The 22,500-nt window shown below is 42.4% G+C and overlaps 4 protein-coding genes across 4 annotated transcripts in view; 2 read left to right on the top strand and 2 right to left on the bottom strand.

Moving 5' to 3' along the window:
• LOC306740144 (SH2 domain-containing protein 3C-like) overlaps positions 1-16,107 on the top strand; it is a gene marked incomplete at its 5' end in the record, with an annotated part of 31,460 nt that extends 15,353 nt beyond the window's left edge. The window contains 7 exons of the mRNA XM_079222251.1: positions 819-919; positions 11,647-12,056; positions 12,448-12,563; positions 13,001-13,172; positions 13,859-13,970; positions 14,055-14,261; positions 15,140-16,107. Of these exons, the coding sequence (XP_079078377.1) occupies positions 819-919; positions 11,647-12,056; positions 12,448-12,563; positions 13,001-13,172; positions 13,859-13,970; positions 14,055-14,261; positions 15,140-15,360 (1,339 nt within the window). The 3' untranslated portion in view covers positions 15,361-16,107. The remainder of the gene's footprint in view (positions 1-818; positions 920-11,646; positions 12,057-12,447; positions 12,564-13,000; positions 13,173-13,858; positions 13,971-14,054; positions 14,262-15,139) is intronic.
• LOC306739797 (UDP-glucuronosyltransferase 2B31-like) lies at positions 3,382-4,962 on the bottom strand (the record flags this gene model as incomplete). The annotated part of the gene is made up of 1 exon (XM_079221853.1): positions 3,382-4,962. One exon carries the CDS (start codon positions 4,960-4,962, stop codon positions 3,382-3,384), a length of 1,581 nt encoding a protein of 526 aa, XP_079077979.1.
• On the bottom strand, positions 6,527-9,781 carry LOC306739796 (UDP-glucuronosyltransferase 2B31-like; the record flags this gene model as incomplete). Its single annotated transcript, XM_079221852.1, has 2 exons — positions 9,738-9,781; positions 6,527-8,121 (listed from the first exon to the last, which is right to left on the bottom strand). Exon 2 carries the CDS (start codon positions 8,105-8,107, stop codon positions 6,527-6,529), a length of 1,581 nt encoding a protein of 526 aa, XP_079077978.1. The 5' UTR covers positions 8,108-8,121; positions 9,738-9,781.
• Positions 16,108-16,920: 813 nt separating the features above from the next.
• tor2a (torsin family 2, member A) lies at positions 16,921-22,277 on the top strand (the record flags this gene model as incomplete). Its single annotated transcript, XM_079222484.1, has 5 exons — positions 16,921-17,041; positions 17,852-18,117; positions 19,467-19,642; positions 20,340-20,467; positions 20,817-22,277. The coding sequence occupies 5 exons, from the start codon at positions 16,921-16,923 to the stop codon at positions 21,059-21,061; spliced, it is 936 nt and encodes a 311-aa protein (XP_079078610.1). The 3' UTR covers positions 21,062-22,277.
• Positions 22,278-22,500: the final 223 nt, after the last annotated feature.

The following is a 22,500-nucleotide window of genomic DNA, read 5'->3' as shown; positions in this document are numbered from 1 at the left end:
GTAGAGAATAACAGGAAGCAGTGGCGGGCCGTGGATTTTCTACCTGCGTTTTCAGTGCCGTCTGAGTCATAGTCTCGATCAGCTGTTTAACAGATTTTCAGACAGAATAAGACAGACATCAGCATTTTGTTGTGTTTTTCCTTGAAGTTAAGGCAACCCTTGTTTTACTGAGAAAAGAAAAGGATCATTTCCAGCAATGCAATGAATGATTATTTTCATTAATCTGTACTTTTTTATGTCTCAATCTCGTTTGACACAATATCTCTTGATACTGAGACTCAAGGATGACCTCATTAGTCAAAAAGTCCCTGTGACCTCAAACCATAACTCAAGAACTCATGTGCTAATTATGACAATAACACACACATCTAATGGGCTGTTAGTGTAGAAAGCCTCAATTTGGGGCTTCTATCGATCCTTATTTGTGATTTTCATTAATCACAGGTGTGATAAGTAACAAGAAATGTTAAAAGATAAAACATAGATTAAATATTCAAAATAAAGATCGGCAAGACACCAAGTGCAATACTTCATCAAATGTTTGATATAGTTTATTAGATTTATTTTGCTACTTTATATATACATATATATATATATATATATATATTTATATATATATATATATATATATTTATTCAATTAAAAACAGATATCATACCTCTCTGTCTTCTAGTTTCCAAAACAATTCTTAAAAAAAACAACTTAATGGAACAATATCACAGCATATTAGACCTTTGTTGGAGGTCGAGACAGTCAACGATTCAAACTGAGATACAGTTTTACTTTGTAGTAATAACTATCTCTCTCTCTCCATGCAGTCCTTCCTCTCTCCACAGGGAGGCAGCAGTTCACAGAGAGCAGGACCACCGGCCTCCGTTGACTTCTGGAGAATCCTCTCTCTCTACTCTGTACAACAACAGTGAGTTTAGTACCAAACTAAAGTCTTTCTCTTTATTTTGGGACCCGGTACGTGAACCTATGAAAGTTTGAAGTTTTATCATTCATGAATTTTGTTAGTTTTACTTTGGTGGCCAAGTTGCTGCACTGGTGATGGGATTATAGGGGTTATATAAAGGGCTATGAAGGGAAAAGTAAAACGCTATTGTTATGCTATAAAGGATCTGTTTGAACCAATCCAACAGCATCTAATCAAGAGAAGAACTAACCTTATGTTACACAGCGCCTGTATGGAAACATGACACCAAAGATCATTTTGTTAAAGTTAAGGACTTGAGACTGGACTTGACGAATGATTTTGAACTTGACTGTCTTGACTCTTCCCATCTTGCCGAAGCACATGTGTTGGGGTTACAGTCAAATGTTTGGATTCAGTTTGTGTCAATTAGTGCCGGACCATTTCAAAGACATGACCATTGTTATCAGATTATTCTATTTATCCACAGATATATTTGTGGATAAATATGTGTCCGATGTGTCGGTTGATAAGTACCACGTTTACTGCGTCACAGAAATGTAAATAATACATAGATTTATTGTTCATGATAAAGATGTGCTCACACAACACACACACTACTTCAAGTATTTCACATGGTTGATAGACGTTTATCATAGTTTTTTTGCTTTGTTGCATGCCATGTCAATGCCAATGCCAATGTCAGAAATACACCGAAACTTCGAACACAATGGCAATGTGCTGCCTGATTACAATAACCCAAAACTAATTCAGCTGGTAAGAAGTGTAAGAAGACACCAATAAGCTTCTAAGCTTTGTTATTAAGGATAACACCTGCTTCAAGGAACAGAACAGGTTTTATTCAGTGGCTTATATCAAACAATTTGGTACCGAATCATTAAATATACCGTACATTAACTAGTATTAATTTAGTCAAATAAGGTTAAGAGAAAGAAACAAAACAATACTGGTGGTGGTGATGATGAAAGGAGTTCCTGCAATCCAATAGTGCATTTGGAGCATGACTGGAGGTCACTGAGGTGGAGGAGGGTCACATCTGATTGTGCAAAAATTATTACCGACAGCATTTTTAAGTTTGGCCGCACTGATGTGATTGGCTGAAGGAAACTGTGCAGAGTGAACGCCTACAATCAGCTGATAGAGCAGTCACACAGAGAGACATTATGAATGAAAAGGAGCGTGAAGATAGTCTTCCTTACTGAACTTCCGCTTAGCTTCATTTAAGTCAGACAATTAAATAATCTTAGATAGAAATAATAATGAAACAGCTTCAGCCAAGATGTTTCTCTAACTCTCAACTGCATAAATGTTTTGAACTCAATTTAATCGATGTAACGTACATCGTTTCCAAAGTGACGATGGACAAATGGTTTGTAGTTGGGTTCAAAGTAACCAATATTTTGTGAAGCATTAAACAAATCAATCAAAAAATCATTTTTCTACTTTTTATTCACAGCTTAAAACAATACTTTTGAAAACATGAATTTGTAGAACGATTTACATAACAACATCCTATCATCACTGAAAATTACGAAGGATATTGAATCATTGACAAACCATAGGGATAAACAATCACAAGATAAATGTCCAACATTTTTCATTTCATTCAAATAAGTTTAGTAGTTAATGATAATTATTTTCATTGTTTTTTTTTAAAAGACGACAAGAAATCCTTCAAACAATTCCTGGATATAGAGTGAAAACTGATCGCTGACTTAAGGTCCAACCTAACACCAAATTATATTTGTTAGGTATTCTGCTATCTGACAAACACACAAACAAAAGAACAGAACGTAAACATGACCTCATTGGCTGAAGTCATTAGATAAAATAAGGTTTTTGAGTGAAGCTGCACACTGAGACATGGTAGTTTATCAATTGTATTCTGTAACAGTTTATGAATGGGTTTTTTTGCTGTTCTTTTTAACGACAACAAATCAGTATCCAGTTCACTATCTAGCAGCACATGCATCATTCCTTTTTGACTTTGCTTCTAGAAAACATTCTTCGCGACAAGAACACAACTGCAGAAACAAAAACAGTAAATACGAGTGCAGTAGTGCAGTAGTTATTGCGAATATTTTTTTTACGTCTTCAAACATTTTACAAGTAATCCTGAAAAGAAATGCCTCGATATTGAGTTAAAACTGATCGCTGACTTAAGGTCCAAACTAACACCAAATTATATTTTTGAGGTATTCTGCTATCTGAGGAACACACAAACAAACAAACAAACAGAACGTAAACATGACCTCTTTGGCTGAAGTCATCAGATAAAATGAGGTTTGTGAGTGAAGCTGCACACTGAGACATGGTAGTTTACCAACGTAAGACTGTTTGTATCCTGTTCAGCAGAATAAAACATTTTATGAATTTTATGTTGTTGTTCTTTTTAATCTTTTTCAACAACAATTCAGGATCCAGTTCACTATCTAGCAGCACATGCATCATTCCTTTTTGACTTTGCTTCCTGAAAACACTCTTCTCCACAAAAATACAACTGCAGAAACAAAAACAGTAAATACGAGCAAAATAACTGCCATTAGAAATGCCACCACATCAATCGAGTGGTACTGGATCATTGACATCTTGTAGGACTCCGTCCTTAGATGTGCTGCTCCTTTGTGCCTCATGACGAACTCGATCCAGAACATGGCCCGGTTCAGTGGTTTCATGGGCTGGTCTCTATGCAGGTTGGACAGCACCTTCATCTTCTCACTGTAGCTTGGATCATAGAGAACCTCCTTCAGAGCCTCCAGGAAGTTGTCTTTGTTCACAGTTGCAATGTCCAGGACTTTGGCCACACCTCTTGCTTTCATCCTGAAGAAGTTGTCAGGCTGGTCGAACATGAGGGGCAAGCCGACCAGGGGTACGCCGTGGTAGATGGCCTCCTGGAGTCCGTTGGTACCTCCGTGGGCCACAAACACTCTGGTCTTTGGGTGACCCAAGAGGTCGTTTTGAGGCAGCCAGTCCAAGAGTAAGGTGTTGTTGCCGAGGGTGGATGGTCTTTTGCCTTTGTGCCTCCAGATCACCTTCTGTGGAAGTTGGGCAAAAGCAGCAGCAATGTCCTCAGTGATGTCCTCAGGAAGCTTTCCCACAAGGGTTCCTAATGTCATAACGATGACGCCATGTTCACCAGAGCTCTGGACAAAGTCCTCGAGTTCCTTAGACAGGGGCTTGGAGGGTTTGCACTGAAATCCGGACATGTAGACGACGTTTGGCATTGTGGGTCGTGGAAACTCAAAGGTGAAATCGTTCCTCATCAGCCAGATGTCTGCTGCCTGAAACAGCTCCATGTAATGTACATCGTTTCCAAAGTAACGATGGACGAATGGTTTGTAGTTGGGCCCTGTGACATACCAAATTTGAGAACAAAGGAGGAAATATTGAAGTAAGTTTTTGACCCGCTCGGGAAACGTCATCTTGTCAGTCAGCTCTGCCCCTGGTATTGGGACATAAGACAATGGGGAAGGTGCGATTACTTGATGCCCTTCACCCTGAACAGTCCACCTCACATTCAAGACAAGGGGAAGACCCAAACGGTGACCAAGAAGCACCCCTCCACCATGTATAGGGTCTGTCAGAACCAAATCATATTTGGCATCGTGGAGGCTTTGCATCAGTTTGGTGTCCTCAAACATATCCCCCATCATCTGAATCACTTTCTTATGCATCTGATAGAACTGTATCACAAATTCAAACTCCAAAGATAAATGAGCCCAAAGCGAAGCGCCTTTGCGCCGCATGTTCATCAATTTGGTTGCAAATGACCCAAAGCCTTCGTCATCAAAACCAGCAGAGGAATCCAAAGTGATGGACTTGTAGTGGGGGGACTCTGGCTTGATGTACCAGCTGTCTGATGACCTCAAAACTGTGATTGCGTGGCCTCTGGAGTGTAGTTCCTCAATTAGGACTTTCATGTTGATCCAGTGGCTTCCATCAAAGGGGAACACCAAGACTTTCCCTCCATTAACCAAGAGTGAAGAGCAGAGCAGCACCACAAGTGCCACCAAGGCCGGTCGGTACATTTCTGAAAGAGATTCGGACAAGAAATGTAATAATGTTAGATCTGTCCTGCTCTTTAAGGCTTCACAGGTCTTTAGTTTAAGGTCATGCATCAATTTAACAAATAATCTGAACATAAATAACTGAAAGATAGAGAATAGGGTCGTCTAATTTTAACTCGGTGGGGAAACGGCCATCGCGAATCTCTTAGATAAGCTAGGGATCACCACCGCGGACCTCTTTTGAGTCAAAACGGGTGATCCCTTTCATGCCAAGTGCCGTCTATTACTCCTCAATGCTGCCTTCACAACGCGCTTTACTTGAGCATGCGCGACTCGCCGATTCTTGTCATTTCGCCAAAAGCCGATCTTTATGAGATCTCGGTGAGGTCGGCTTTCTGCTGTTGTGTCTCTCAACATTGAGCATGAATTGAGAGCCGTATCAAATCTACAACCCCGTTTTAAAAAGATGTGCAGAGGAAAGCAGCTCACTGCAGCCACTAATACTGATACAACTTGATGGCTCACACATCTGCACTCATTCTGTTTTGCAAAAAAATTGCTTATTGTTTTCCACAATAAGCTATTCAGTAGTAACTAAATATTAGTTATTTTTTGCATAACTTTATTTTAATTTTTCTAACAAAGTGATAACACTTTTTTTTATCTGATGGAGCAATCTGGTTTACTTGAAACACTGAATACTCTTCCATGCCGGTAGGTAGTGCAATAATTACCTACCATATATGCTGTATTATGCTACAATGTGACATTTTGTAACTTTTTTGGTTGTTGGTGTGCCGCGGGATTTTTTTATTGTAGAAAATGTGCCGCGGCTCAAAAAAGGTTGAAAAAACTGCGCTAGGCTACACGTTTTTCATTATTAATTTGCAGACTGGTGGCACACGATAATACATTAAATAAATCTTTAAATATGAGCAAAAGTACAGACAAAATTACCAATATTTTGTGAAGCAACGAATGAATCAATCAATACAACATTTTTATACTTTTTATTCACAGTTTAAAAGAATAATTTTGAAAACATACATTTGTAGAACAATTTACCTAAAAACATCCTATTATCACTAAAGATCTCAAACAATATTGAATCATTTACCAACAATAGGGATAAACAATCACAAGATACATGTGCAAGATTTTTTGCAAAAAAATCTTACTTCATTTCATTTCAAATAAGTGCAGTAGTTATTGCGAATATTTTTTTTACGTCTTCAAACATTTTACAAGTAATCCTGAAAAGAAATGCCTCGATATTGAGTTAAAACTGATCGCTGACTTAAGGTCCAAACTAACACCAAATTATATTTTTGAGGTATTCTGCTATCTGAGGAACACACAAATAAACAAACAAACAGAACGTAAACATGACCTCTTTGGCTGAAGTCATCAGATAAAATGAGGTTTGTGAGTGAAGCTGCACACTGAGACATGGTAGTTTACCAACGTAAGACTGTTTGTATCCTGTTCAGCAGAATAAAACAGTTTATGAATTTTATGTTGTTGTTCTTTTTAATCTTTTTCAACAACAATTCAGGATCCAGTTCACTATCTAGAAGCACATGCATCATTCCTTTTTGACTTTGCTTCCTGAAAACACTCTTCTCCACAAAAATACAACTGCAGAAACAAAAACAGTAAATACGAGCAAAATAACTGCCATTAGAAATGCCACCACATCAATCGAGTGGTACTGGATCATTGACATCTTGTAGGACTCCGTCCTTAGATGTGCTGCTCCTTTGTGCCTCATGACGAACTCGATCCAGAACATGGCCCGGTCCAGTGGTTTCATGGGCTGGTCTCTATGCAGGTTGGACAGCACCTTCATCTTCTCACTGTAGCTTGGATCATAGAGAACCTCCTTCAGAGCCTCCAGGAAGTTGTCTTTGTTCACAGTTGCAATGTCCAGGACTTTGGCCACACCTCTTGCTTTCATCCTGAAGAAGTTGTCAGGCTGGTCGAACATGAGGGGCAAGCCGACCAGGGGCACGCCGTGGTAGATGGCCTCCTGGAGTCCGTTGGTACCTCCGTGGGCCACAAACACCCTGGTCTTTGGGTGACCCAAGAGGTCGTTTTGAGGCAGCCAGTCCAGGAGTAAGGTGTTGTTGCCGAGGGTGGATGGTCTTTTGCCTTTGTGCCTCCAGATCACCTTTTGTGGAAGTTGGGCAAAAGCAGCAGCAATGTCCTCAGTGATGTCCTCAGGAAGCTTTCCCACAAGGGTTCCTAATGTCATAACGATGACGCCATGTTCACCAGAGCTCTGGACAAAGTCCTCGAGTTCCTTAGACAGGGGCTTGGAGGGTTTGCACTGAAATCCGGACATGTAGACGACGTTTGGCATTGTGGGTCGTGGAAACTCAAAGGTGAAATCGTTCCTCATCAGCCAGATGTCTGCTGCCTGAAACAGCTCCATGTAATGTACATCGTTTCCAAAGTAACGATGGACGAATGGTTTGTAGTTGGGCTCTGTGACATACCAAATTTGAAAACAAGTAAAGAAATAGTAAAGTATGTTCTTGACCCGCTCGGGAAACGTCATCTTGTCAGTCAGCTCAGGCCCTGGTATTGGGACATAAGACAATGGGGAAGGTGCGATTGCTTGATGCCCTTCACCCTGAACAGTCCACCTCACATTCAAGACAAGGGGAAGACCCAAACGGCGACCAAGAAGCACCCCTCCACCAATAGCAGGGTCTGTCAGAACTAAATCATATTTGGCATCGCGGAGGCTTTGCATCAGTTTGATGTCCTCAAACATATCCCCCATCATCTGAATCTGCTGCTTATTCATCTGATAGAACTGTTCCACCAGTTCAAACTCCAGAGATATAAGAGTCCAAAGTGAAGCTCCTTTGCGCCGTATGTTCATCATTTTGTCTACAAATAAGCCAAAGCCTTCTTCATCAAAACCAGCAGAGGAATTCACTGTGATGGACTTGTAATGGGGGGACTCTGGCTTGATGTACCAGCTGTCCGATGGCCATATTACTGTGACTTCGTGGCCTCTGGCGTGGAGTTCCTCTACGAGGACTTTCATGTTGATCCAGTGGCTTCCATCCAGAGGGAACACAAGGACTTTCCCTCCATTTACCAAGAGTGAAGAGCAGAGAAGCACCGCAAGTGCCACCAATGCCGGTCGGTACATTTCTGAAAGAGATTCTGACAAGAAATGTAATAATGTTAAATCTGTCCTGTTCAATAAGGCTTCACAGTTCTTTAGTTCAAGATTGTGCATAAACATACGTTTAGAACAGTCGCCAACCCGTCTATCGTGATCAACCACCAGCTCCTTATAAGGGCACGTAACTGAATTGACAGACTCCACAGGCAACGGGTAGCGGGAACCAGCAGCGAGAACGGGTAGCGGGAACGGGTAGCGGGAACGGGTAGCGGGAACCGGCACCGGGAACGGGGAGCGGGAACGGGTAGCGGGAACGGGTAGCGGGAACGGGTAGCGGGAACCGGCACCGGGAACGGGTAGCGGGAACGGGTAGCGGGAACGGGTAGCGGGAACCGGCACCGGGAACGGGTAGCGGGAACGGGTAGCGGGAAGTTACAGTTGTGATGGATAAATGGGTCAAATTTAGGACTTTAATCCAGGAGACTAGGAGTGGAGTCCTGAGTATAATATTATTACCCTTATCTGACTTACTATTATTTTCTGTTTCATCTTAGTTTAGATAGATTTAGGCAACAATACGTCTTCTACTCCATCGCCTGCAGTGCCAGACAATGTTGCAATCAATCACATTTAGATGCACATCACTACAAGGCTTTCCACAAAGGATTTTCAGAAAAGTGGCCACACATCGCTCCCAGACTTGCATAACTTCCAGATTTCCTGATTACGCAATCGCTCATTGTGGGAATTCCTGCCGCAGAGGTTCACAAAAAGCGGTTTTGGATTCGGTAGATGTTCTTCTCAGGTTTCACAGCATTGTGTTCGTGTGCATGCGTCATTCATTAATGATAGGTGTCGAACTATAATGGGGATTATTGCCTTTTGTGTGTACCGAGGCAAAGGTCGAACAAGCTTAATTAAGAACGAGAACCACAGCTGTTAGTAAAACGTTAGTAAACAGTTCAGTTGTAGTGTTTCAAACATATTAATAAACCATTTTGACTCATTAAAGATGACACATGTACTACTTCCACCCCTACTACTACTTCTACTATACATAATTATGATACCAGTAGTAACAGTATGGAGATCATGGACTCAGTAGTGAGAAGTCTTAGATATACAATTAAAACCACTTTTATGCAGAACTTTTTTTGAGTAATACATTAAAAAGCCAAAACTACTTGCAATAAACATCCATGTTCTTTTAATAAATGAGAGGAAGCGTCTGCCAACAGGAAACATGAGCTGACATGCATCCGATCCTAAAATGCTACCAACACTCTTTTGCTTTAATTGCCCTTTAGTTGTTTTTCTCTCCTGCTCAGCCAAACCCTCTAAACTTTGATTGTGTTCTCGTCGCTAAACAGCCGCGCTGCAGGAGAGCCTCAGGTGAGACTGAGCAGCGCCTGAGGCCGGGTTGCTCAAAGCATTCATAGAACGCTCTCTTCCTGCTCGTCGAGACAGAAACATCTGGAAGTGTCCAGACATCTGGAAGCACTCAGCGTTCAGCTGCACACTACTTCAACAAAGCATGCCCACAAAACCAACAGCACTGAAAACATCGGTGAAACGTTTTGTTATAGCTCTACATATTTTATATAAACGTATTTAAACTCTCGCTGGTCTTTGACTCTTTGACGTAAACACTTACTGGTCGTCAGATCTCAGGTGTTCAACGCCAATCCGTTGCTTGTGCGTCCAGCCTCCCTCGCAGCAGACGGACAACTGAGGAGGGTGTTGCCACTGAGCAGGACTAAAGTTCAGCGTGCGTGTGTGTATGTGTGTGTGTGTGTGTGTGTGTGTGTGTGTGTGTGTGTGTGTGTGTGTGTTGTGCAGGTTTAGTTATGTAAGGGGAGCCGGATCAAAGAGTCTCACGTGGCCCACTTGAACCCTGATAAGAAGATGTAGTACTGAGATAAGATGTGTGGTGGCCGGTCGATACGAGACCAAGGCAAGTTAACCTGATGCTTCTTTTTATTCTTATTCAACATTTTTGACACGCTTTGTTTTCTAAAAAATACAAAGGCAGCAATAAAAAAACTTCTTTTTTTTACAGGTAAAAATTACATATATATATATATATATATATATATATATATATATATATATATGTATATATATATATATATATATATATATATATATATATATATATACATATATATATATATATATATATATATATATATATGAATATATATTTATATATATTTATCTACATATACATATATATTTGTATAGGTGTAAATATATATTTATATATATACAAATATATGTGTATACATATATATTTATATATGAATATATACTTGGATACATTTACATATATTTTTATATATATAAATATATTATATATATTTATAAATAAATATATACTTATATATAAATATATTTTTATAAATATATTTATATATAAATATATTTATGTATATACTGTATATATTAAAATGATATATAACACGATTAAAAACCCTACAAACTTAAATAATCTTGACATAATCTCCTCTGTCGTGGCTGTGGAGTGAGTGTGATGTGGTTTGAAGGTCAGCGGTTTGAAGGTCACAGAGAAACCAAACAGCGTGTTCTTACTGAACCACACAACAGTCGATACTCCATCTTTCACGAGATAAATAGATCACACATTAAAACAAATATGTTGGACTCAACAGGCGACTTTTACCCGAGAAGGAAATGTAATCTTCAGTTCAACCTCACGAAAAGGACACGACTGTATTGTTTTGTGAATTGTGTGTTTCACATCAGCCTCCCTGTTCATCACCATGAAAACACACCCTGTACAATTAATGTGGATTAATCCACCGCTGAAAATAGTCCCCAGAACCAGTGCAGTGCAGTGCTATAGTGTTTGAGTGACGTTTGTTCAAAAAGCTTTTTATTGAAAGACGGACGAAGACAATGTTACTTTTGATCCGATACCACTTTCATGAGAGCAATGTACTCTATTTGTCTTTTGGGATTTCTTAAAATGTGTTTCATAATGTTTCTTTTGTAAACATCAGAGATCACCTTGATCAAAAAAGGTTAAGAACCCAAAACAAATATTCATAAAAGTTGCTCCACAATACGAGAAGCGTAGGCGTGGTATTCATTCTGTTCTGTTGTCTGATGATGTCATCGATGATGATTAGTAAAGAAATACTATTCTTATTTAAACTTTGTCGATACTCTTTCGATAGAGTGGTTGTGTGCTTTTATTTTTCTATTTCTGTCTGTTTTCTTTCTTAAAAATATGTAACATGGAGATATGTTACTGTGATATGTTAGATATTGTAATTGTACCTACATTTCAAATAATACAAATACTTGTTGTGTACATTTTTTAATAATGATATTTTTTAGGGTTTGACCTTAACGTGGATTAATCAGCGCCTGCAAAAAGAATTCGGCATTTCCTCCTGCTTGCTTAATAAAATCAGTTTTTAGGAGACTTACAACAACAACAAAATAATAATAATTGTAGGAAGATGGACATTTTTGTATCTGCCTTTCTCTACCTTCATCGTTTGCTGCACTGGACTGAAACGTGCTGTTGTTTCCAGCCCCGGCGTCCCGGAGCCCCGGCAGCAGTGAGGCTCCGCCCCCATCCCTCTCCGGGCGCTCGGAGCCCGCCTCTCTGACCGGACCCGGGCCTCACCTGAACCGGAACTCCCCGTCCTCCGATGACCTTGGCAGCTGCTACACGGAGCTGTACCCCCAGAGCTACGTGGAGAGGCTGCGGGCGGAGGACGGGCCGCCGGGCGCCGACCCGCCGAGGGTGGAGGACGGCGGCGTGTACTCGACGCCGGTGGTGGAGACGGCCTCTTCTTTTAAGCCCGGCAGGTACCAATCGCGGCTGATGCCCGGGGAGAACAAACCTCTGGAGGTGGGCGTCCTGCGGCGGGTGAAGGAGCTGCTGGCCGAGGTCGACCCGAGGGAGGCGGCCAAACACATCACCAAGGCCGACTGCATGGTACTGTTATGATTACCAGGGGCTCAAATGACTATTTATGATCACCTTTTAGCCTCTTTAGCTTCACTTTATGGCCGACAACACAGCTGCTTTGTTTTCGTCTCGCCACTTGCATCATGTCCAGGTGCAACAGGAAGCAGAAAGACTCATTAAAGACTTAGAGAAGGAAGAGGCACGTTGGTGGAGACCAAAACCGGAGCAAAAAGAGAGAATATCAGACACAAACAGCACTTTAAATGAATGACTGGGAACTGTTGGCGGACCCGTTAGCTTTAGCAACTAAACTATAAAACATGGGCAGTGACTCATAGATACTGTGCGTTAAAATCGCCAAAATATAAAGACACACATCCAGGAGTTAAACCAGTAAACACGTGTCTGTGTTTCCCAGGTGGCCAGAATTCTGGAGGTGACTCCGGAGGCGCAAAGGATGATGGGAGTTAGTTCTGGGATGGAGTTGCTCACGCTGCCACATGGCCAACAGTTGAGACTGGACCTGCTGGAGAGGTGAGTAAGGATTCAGGAAGCCCGAATGTGCAGACAACCACGTCTAGTTTGGAGGCATCCATTGTGTGAAGGCCGCTGCATGCCAAAGGTTACATGTTAAACGTTAGCAGGTTGACCTGAACCCGCCCGAAAAGTGCAGCTCCGAATGATGAAAATTAAAGAAAGTGGAAAGATCTTTGCACAAAGCACGGAAGTTGAGCCTCTATTTATTTAAAAAAAAGTAGCCCGAACTGAGACCTGGTTAACCGGGTCTACTACCCGCCACAATAAAAGCCCGAGATATCTTTTATAGGCGAGTATAAAACAATTAAAAGGATCTAAGAGCAGCACGCGTGAGAGGAGACCATAATATCTAAAGCAATATTGGACTTTAGTGTCTTCCTCCGACGTGATTGCGACACGAGCTCCACCGTCACCGTCTCTCCGCCGTCCTGCAGATTCCACACCATGGCGACCACGCTGGCCGTGGACGTGTTGGGCTGCACGGGGACGACCGAGGAGCGGGCCGGCCTGCTGCACAAGATCATCCAGATCGCAGCGGAGCTCAAGGGCACCACGGGCGACATGTTCGGCTTCGCCGCCGTCATGAGGGCGCTGGAGCTGCCGCAGGTGAGAGACACGCAACGGCTGACCTCGAACTCTGGTCTTGAAGATTAGCGGTTTATGATGTTGATGCCGTAGTCAGTCATCTGCAGTAAAACCTGCAGGATTACCCTCTACCCACTGTGCACCCCGTGATCGTTAAGCGTGACCATGAGTTCATTGGTTGATGCGATGAACCTGTTATATATTATGAATGTGTTGTTTACTCGTCTCAAAGTTGGAAGCACGACGTGCTTAGAAGTGAGATATCACAAATGGATTACCTTCATAACAGGAGAGGAGGGTTGTGTTGTCCTGCATCTCATGTTTTACAGGTAATTAGAGGTCAACATCACATCCAGTCTAATCCCATTACAGATTACTCTCCAAATATCCCTTTCACCCTCTGGGGATTGAGGTCATTTTCTCGATTTTACATAATTTCTTAAATTCACCTTTTAAAGGCACTTGCATATTAGATACATACACATGTGTTACACCAAAAATTGCAGAGCAATCTTAGCTCTCTATATAATGAAGCACCATTGTCCTCAGGCCCAAGTGTAAAGAGACACACGGATCTGAAGTGTTAAACTGAAACTCGATGGAAGCAAGATGTTCCGTTTAATCACGTTCAAATACCGAATATGTGAGCGAATTTAAATCACTGGAAGAATTACAGGTTTTACTGGCGGCGTCTGTCTGTCCCTCAGGTGTCCCGTCTGGAGCAGACCTGGACGGCGTTACGGCAGCGACACACAGAGGGCGCCATTCTCTACGAGAAAACCCTGAGGCCGTTCATGAAGAGCCTGAACGACGGCCGAGGTACGTGTCCGTCTTTATCGCGAGCGCTCTTCCTTTTATTGAATTGCGGGGCGCTGACCGTGTCTCTGTGCGTCCGTCCCGCAGAGAGCTGTCCGCTGTCCGGCACCAGCTTCCCCCACGTCCTGCCCCTGCTGGCCCTGCTGGAGAAGAGCGTGGCGGTGGGCGAGGGCCCGGAGCCGTGGGAGGCGGCGGAGGTCGGGGTGGACGTGGTCATGTTCCACCTGGGGGCGGCGAGGACCATCGCTCAGCTGGGGGGCATCTACCGCTCCAACGCCGAGAGCAAGCTACAAGGTAGGAGACGCCGCGGCGCATTGTTCTGAATAGTTAGAAGTTAAATACATTATATTTTACACTTTTAGACCGTGGTGACAGACGTGAATAAACTAAAGAGAATATCCCAGTTTTTACCAGGCGGCAACCCCCGATTCTGACGAGTGAAGCCGATGCTTCATGTGTTAAAGCTGCATTCTCTCTCCTGACCACCAGGGGGCGACTCCTCTGGTTGTATAGAAGGAAGTCTATGCTTCATGTGTTAAAGCTGCATTCTATCTCCTGACCATCAGGGGGCGACTCCTCTGGTTGTATAGAAGGAAGTCTATGCTTCATGTGTTAAAGCTGCATTCTCTCTCCTGACCATCAGGGGGCGACTCCTCTGGTTGTATAGAAGGAAGTCTATGCTTCATGTGTTAAAGCTGCATTCTCTCTCCTGACCACCAGGGGGCGACTCCTCTGGTTGTATAGAAGGAAGTCTATGCTTCATGTGTTAAAGCTGCATTCTCTCTCCTGACCACCAGGGGGCGACTCCTCTGGTTGTATAGAAGTCTATGCTTCATGTGTTAAAGCTGCATTCTCTCTCCTGACCACCAGGGGCGACTCCTCTGGTTGTATAGAAGTACAATTACTCTCTTGATTTAATCCCTCAATAAAAAAGGGTTAAAAATGAAAACCAAACATTTATAATAATAGTTATTCTGTATGTATATTTAATATTTCCATTACTGTGGATTCTTAACTGTTTTTTATTGCTTATTTCCTTATTTATAATACTTGTTTTGATCTTGTTTCTTTGTACTATGTCTCTTGTCTGCTGGAAATAATAAAAGGATAATTTTATTTTATTCTGCTGTTGATCGGGGTTGTTGTTGTTGTTGTTGTTGTTGATGCTGCAGGTTTCCAGGAGCAGCCGGAGGTCCTGGAGCTCTTCCTGACCGACTTCCAGATGCGTCTGCTGTGGGGGAGCCGGGGCGCCGAGGAGAGCCAGGCTCTGCGATACGCCAAGTTTGACCAGGTGCTGACCGCCCTGTCCGCCCGGCTGGAGCCGCCCGGCAGGAGCCGCCCGGCAGGCCGCGCCACGCCCGGCAGGCCGCGCCACGCCCGGACCTCGTCTTGATTTCACTCGGCCCGTCCCACAGGTGTCAACAGGTGTCAACCGTTTGTCCATCTCGTTGGGGTTGGAGTCACAATAAAACAAAGCATCGGCATGCTAGGAAGGAGCTTCAGTCAAAAAAACCTCAAGCGTGTTATACGTGTGTTTGTGTCTGGAGCCTGAAGGCGGGACCTTCCCTCCGCTGACACCTGTCCGTCATTCAACAACCCCAATAACAGAATAACGTTGCGTCTATGTGTGCTCATCACGTGTGGTAATCAGATTTTAATATTTAACGTAATGTGGGATGAGGTTACTGACGTTCAGGACTTTAGTTTGATGTTTCTTCCTGTTTCCTTCAAAATAAAATCTGTACTGTTATCATGTTATCACACATTCTCTGTGACTTTGAAGTGTTTGAACTGACCCCAACCACACAAGCTTTTATTTTACTATAAACACATTGTATTAATGTCTAATATTTATCTGAAATAAACATGTTTACCTCACTGTCGGGTCGGTTTACTAGGGGAACTGTCACCTGGTGCTTATTTCTCGAGCTTCCACTAGAAGCGACTCATTTTCAAAACTTTTTTTAAAACATGTGGGTGATTTTCTTTACATTTTTGGTATTATGAACATCACAACCTTTACAAACACAAAGACCTCAGAATTGCTCTCTCTCAAAGAAACCTAAATCTCTCTAAAGTGGTTGTCTTGCAGTCATAAAAACATTGTTTTCCCTCTAATGCGTTTTTTCACAAATAAATAAAAGCATGTAAAGTTCTTCCAGTTAAGTTTTTATCGTCTGGCCATTTTTTTAATAAAAATACTAAAATACTTTTTATTTAAATTATAAGTCATTACAAATATAATGTTCTAATATAAGTCTCTAAAAGTTTACATTCTGTTGAATTATTTACGAATAATATGTTTCTATGCTCTTACATAAAGGTTTTTATTATATTTTGGTTGGTTTATTGAACGAAACTGTCACCTGATGCTTATTTCTCAGGTTTCCACTAAAACTGACTCCTCCACTAAAAAAGTCCTCAAAACGTTTTTGAAGAAATATGGGAGATTTTCAAAAAAAAAAGTATGGTGTCATGAATACATAAATAAATAAAAGCATGCACGTTCATGTTTTTACCGTCTACTTTTTATTTTTTATTTTCAATTACAGGCCATTACAAATATAATGTTATAATGTATTTACTATAACACGTTTCTCTGCTATAACATAAAGGTTTCTGTTCTATTCTATTTTATATGTTGTAATTATGTTCAGAATAATTACATTAATAACAATTTTAATATTTTTCTCACAAAATAATAAATACAAAGCGATAAATGAAAATGTCACTTCCCAGTACGTTGCGTTTACGGCTTTGCTTTCTGGACCGTAGTCTTCCAACGTGTACCCTTTACGGGTTACACCAGATGCTTTCTGGGAAATGTAGTCCTTTCAGTCACCTCGTTACGTGTTCCCGGACGGACTTCAGAGAGGTTAAAAACTACAAACGGACCGGTCGTCGCTGTGGAGAACGTTCTTCCGGTTTCTCTGCGCGCCAGCAGGCAGCCGAGATGTTAGCCGTGCTGTCCGTGCTGTGTTTATACCTCCTAGCTCCGGTCCGAGGCGTCTTCCAGAAGCTCTACTGCAGCTTCTCGGACAGCTGCGACTGCGACTTCAAGCCCAACATCAGAGGTGAGGCGCTAACGGTCACTAACGGCCGTAACGGTCACTAGCGGCTGCTTCCTGCTAGCTAGCGAGCTAAACAGGAAGTCCTCTCAGCTGTTGGTTAAACTCTCAAGACATTAAATCATTACTTTACAAAGCTCTACACTTTGGAGGGACTTTCTGAATGTGCAGTATTTCCATGTGGTCACTTGCATGGACATGCTTTTGTTGGTGGAATGACATTTATTATCATAAATGTTCATGTGTATATAATATATATACATATCCTATATGTTGTGGAATGTAACTTGGTACATTTACTCAATTACTTTACTTCGACGTACTTGTACCTCACTTTTCAGTTAATTTTGACTGTAATACAGCTCAGAGGTGAATATGGTACTTTTTACTGTACTACCTCTCAGATATGTATAGAACTTTTTACTGTACTACATTTCAGAGGTAAATATAGTATTTTTTACTGTACTACATCCCAGAAGTAAATATATTACTTGTTACTGTCTCAGAGGTAAATATAGTACTTTTTACTGTCTGAGGTAAATATTGTACTTATTACTCTCTCATCTGGTAAATACTGTACTTTTTACTGTTCTACATCTCAGATTTAAATTTTGTACTTTTTCCTGTACTACCTCTCAGGTATATATAGTACTTTTTACTGTACTACATCAGAAGTAAATATTGTACTTTTACTGTACTACATCTCAGAGGTACATATTGTAGTCTTTACTGTACTACATCTCAGACGTACTCATACTTTTGACTGTACTACATGTGGTGGCATCACGTCTCTTGTCCTCGTGTCCTGGCCCACAGACCTGGAGTGGGACCTCTACAAGAACGTGTACGGTCAGCACCTGGCCCAGGACATGGTGTCGGAGGAGGTGGCGAGGTTCCTTCAGAATAAAAGCCCCGACCGGCCCCTGGTGCTGTCCTTCCACGGCTCCTCGGGGACGGGGAAGACGCTGGTCAGCTCCATGCTGGGGAAGCACCTGTACGGCTCAGCGATGAGCAGCCCGCACGTCCACACCTTCATCCCCGCGCTGCACTTCCCCTCGCCGGGCCGGGCCCAGCAGTACCAGGTGAGTCAGGGGTCAGAGGTCAGGGGTCACTCTCCATTCAAGTAGCTTGAAGATTAAAGTTCATATTGTGATTTTTACTGTACTTTATCTCAGAGGTAAATAATGTACCTTTTACTGTACTTGGCTCAGAGGTACATATAGTACTTTTTACTGTACTACATCTCAGGTACATATTGTACTTTTTACTGTACGTACTACATCTCAGAGGTACATATTGTACTTTTTACTGTATGTACTACATCTCAGGTACATATTGTACTTTTTACTGTACGTACTACATCTCAGAGGTACATATTGTACTTTTTACTGTATGTACTACATCTCAAGTACATATTGTACTTTTTACTGTACTACATCTCAGAGGTACATATTGTACTTGTTACTGTACTACACCTTAGAGGTACATGTTGTACGTGTTGCTGTACTACATCTCAGGTACATATTGTACTTTTTACTGTACACCTCAGAGGTACATGCTGTACTTGTATCAGAGGTCCATGTGTACATGTTGTACTTGTCTCAGAGGTACATGTTGTACTACACCTCAGAGGTACATGTTGTACTTGTCTCAGAGGTACATGTTGTACTACACCTCAGAGGTACATGCTGTACTTGTCTCAGAGGTACATGCTGTACTTGTCTCAGAGGTACATGCTGTACTACACCTCAGAGGTACATGCTGTACTACACCTCAGAGGTACATGCTGTACTACACCTCAGAGGTACATGCTGTACTTGTCTCAGAGGTACATGCTGTACTACACCTCAGAGGTACATGCTGTACTTGTCTCAGAGGTACATGCTGTACTACACCTCAGAGGTACATGCTGTACTACACCTCAGAGGTACATGCTGTACTACACCTCAGAGGTACATGCTGTACTTGTCTCAGAGGTACATGCTGTACTTGTCTCAGAGGTACATGCTGTACTACACCTCAGAGGTACATGCTGTACTTGTCTCAGAGGTACATGCTGTACTACACCTCAGAGGTGCATGCTGTACTTGTCTCAGAGGTACATGCTGTACTTGTCTCAGAGGTACATGCTGTACTACACCTCAGAGGTACATGCTGTACTACACCTCAGAGGTACATTCTGTACTACACCTCAGAGGTACATTCTGTACTACACCTCAGAGGTACATGCTGTACTACACCTCAGAGGTACATGCTGTACTTGTCTCAGAAGTACATGCTGTACTACACCTCAGAGGTACATGCTGTACTTGTCTCAGAGGTACATGCTGTACTTGTCTCAGAGGTACATGCTGTACTACACCTCAGAGGTACATGCTGTACTACACCTCAGAGGTCCATGTGTACATGCTGTGCGCGTTGTGTCCTGCAGGAGGCGCTGAAGAGCTGGGTGCAGGGTAACCTGACGGCGTGCGCTCGCTCCGTCTTCCTGTTCGAGGAGATGGAGAAGATGCCGCCGGGCGTCATCGACGTGCTGGAGCCCTTCCTGGGTCCCTCCCACGTCGTGTTCCGCACCAACTACCGCAAGGCCATCTACGTCTTCATCGGGTACACACACACACACACACACACACACACACACACACACACACACACACACACACACACACACACACACACACACACACACACTGTTGTGCTGACAGCTCATGACGTCATCGCTCTACATATTGTGTGTGTTCTGCGTGCACGTGACCCTACACACTGATAAGGGTTAGGACCAATCACAAGCTGTTCCATAGATTATCTGTTATTTCAGCTCCCAATCTGACCTCTAACACACACACCCACACACACACACGGATCAGATTTGGTTCATTAGTACGTTCCACATAAAGGTGTTTGGCTGCGTGACATTACACATAAATAAAGAGTGTGTTATTTAAGTGACGTGTGTGTAAATAATTAGATTTAAGGATCAATGCATGTTTTTGATCAGAGGCCAAAACAATGTTTAAAAATACCAGGAAACAGTTTTCCACGACTGGAAAGTGAAAAACAGAATAACACGTCAACATTAATCCTGAGGTATCGCTTCTGCTGCCGGTACTTTAAGAAGTTACCAGAGAGAGATGTCCTCCTCTCTGTGTGTCTCTGTGTCTCACATCGTGAGGCAGAGAGACAAAAGAGTAACTAACTCCATAACTCTCCTTAACTAACTGTAACTCTCCATAACTAACCTTAACTCCCTTAACTAACCTTAACTAACCATAACTCCCCTTAACTCCCGTCCCTCCCCCTTCAGCACCACAGGAGAGGAGGTGATCAACAGGAAGGTTCTGGAGAGCCGGCTGGCCGGACGCGACCGAGAGGAGATCCAGTCGACCGACTTCCAGGACGCCATCGCACACGCAGCTTACAACGGCTCAATGAGTGAGTCCTTCCACCGCCTCCTGATTCTATATTCACATAAGCGTTGAATATGTTGGTGGCTTCTCCCGTTAGTGATGTCTGTGTCGGCATTGCTCACAGATATTCTTAGAGCTCAGTTATTTACAGTTTAAAAAAGGGGCAAGAGAAGCAGAAACAATAAAATCATTAGAATCCCCCAAAATAGAGATACAACAACAGGATTATACTCATAACAGAACACGCTGATAGTGGTAAAAACTTCAATTTCAAGATATGAAAACAAGTATAAGAAAACCAAAATAGTCCAGATGATGTAATATAATGTCTGCCGGGCGCAGCATAACGAAGACCCGCCCTCTTCTCTCCGCAGGCGGCTTCTTCCGGTCCTCCGTCATCCGGCAGAAGCTGGTCTCTCGCTTCGTTCCCTTCCTGCCGCTGAGCCGGCGCCACGTGGAGCGCTGCGTCCGCTCGCAGCTCTGCCAGCGCGGCAGCTGCGGCCGCGGCGACGTGGTGGAGGCGGTGAGCGGCGACATGGCGTACGCCCCCGTCCCGGGACACTTCTTCTCCACCACCGGCTGCAAGGCCGTCCACGCCAAAATAAACCTCTTCCTGTGAGGAGGAAGAGGGCTTCTTCTTTTTTTAAAGACTGAAAGGCGCGGGGTGGCAACTCCTCACGACTCTCGCCAACTGCGCTCAGGCGGGGAATCGAACCTGCGGCTTTGTGCCGTCACTGCAGAGGTTCCCTGAAGGCATCGTGACGCTCGACCTCGGCTCCACTTTTTAATGTATGGACTCTGGAGTCGGTATGTTTATATTTCAGCTGCCATCAGTTTATTTATTCAGTATTTATTGATATTTTTTCCTCAGCGCCACCCATCAGTCACACTGGTCCTCTCCCAGTTCACCCACAGCCGGAGGTTCGATGCCGACTTTCTCAATATGCGAGAGAGATCAACTAATAAAGGGATTTAAATGGTTTTCTTTTTTTAATATATATATATATATATATATACACACTGACTTTTAAGCACGATGTTTCCACCATCATTGGTGCTGAACCAAATTTAATGAATATAATTTAACAATAAACACAATTTAAATGATATCTGCAAATACATATCCTGAAATAAGAAACTAATTATTATTAAAATATAATCTTCACTCATCAGCATAACATGTTGTACGAAACTACATGTATTAAAACATGAACTACGTCTATAAGTATTTATCTTGCAGGAGGCTGTTGTTTATTTTTAAAATGAAGAGGAATTTCACGTGAAAGTATTTTTCTTGCACATGCTGGGTTCTGCCACCAGGGGGCAGCAACGCCTTCCTTTAGCCAGAAAGAGGTCGAGGTGACGCAGAGTTCACCTGCAGCTCAGTGTCTTTTATTCAGGAGCTGTGTACAAACAACACTAAACTATTTAGTGTCTTGAATGTGCGTTGTGTTGTAAAGGTTGTGTTGTTTCAACACACGCAAAGTGCACTTTAATGCCGTGGAGGATCAAAGGAGTCAGTGAACGCCACACGAACACTTTGGATTCTGAAGTATCGCCACGAGTTTGAATTGTTTACAACTCACGGTGATTTGTTGTGCAGCAGCAAGTCGAGACAATAAAAATGTAATGAAAATGTTTAATTGAGTTTACAGATCCATAAACGATCTTCCTGGTTTAAGTGTTTCTGGACGGTTTGTGAACCACTGCGTGTCTCAGCCGCTGAAGGGCCGGCGGTTGGAGACTGAAGCCAAAATAAAACTTCTGGTACGACGGTGTGATGAGAAAAATGAAATTTAAATGAACAACAAAACTGTTCTCTTCCAGGCAAAAAATAAAAGTCCATTAAATTCACAATAACATGTTTCCAGTGATGAATAATTGACTTTGCTTGATTTGAAAAGATCATTTATAGTTTAAATCAGTTTTATGGAGTTTCCTCATTCTTTAGTTTAGTTTATTTGTTCTTTTATTTTCTATTGTTTACATTGATGACCACTTCACAACACAAACATATAAACATATGTTTAAAATGATCGGTTTATGAAACCAAACTGT

This window comes from Taurulus bubalis, assembly GCF_910589615.1.
Source record: "Taurulus bubalis genome assembly, chromosome: 8".
NCBI classification, from domain to species: domain Eukaryota; kingdom Metazoa; phylum Chordata; class Actinopteri; order Perciformes; family Cottidae; genus Taurulus; species Taurulus bubalis.
The sequence above is the reverse complement of the archived record's forward strand: the minus strand, read 5'-3'. Positions and strand labels throughout refer to the sequence as shown.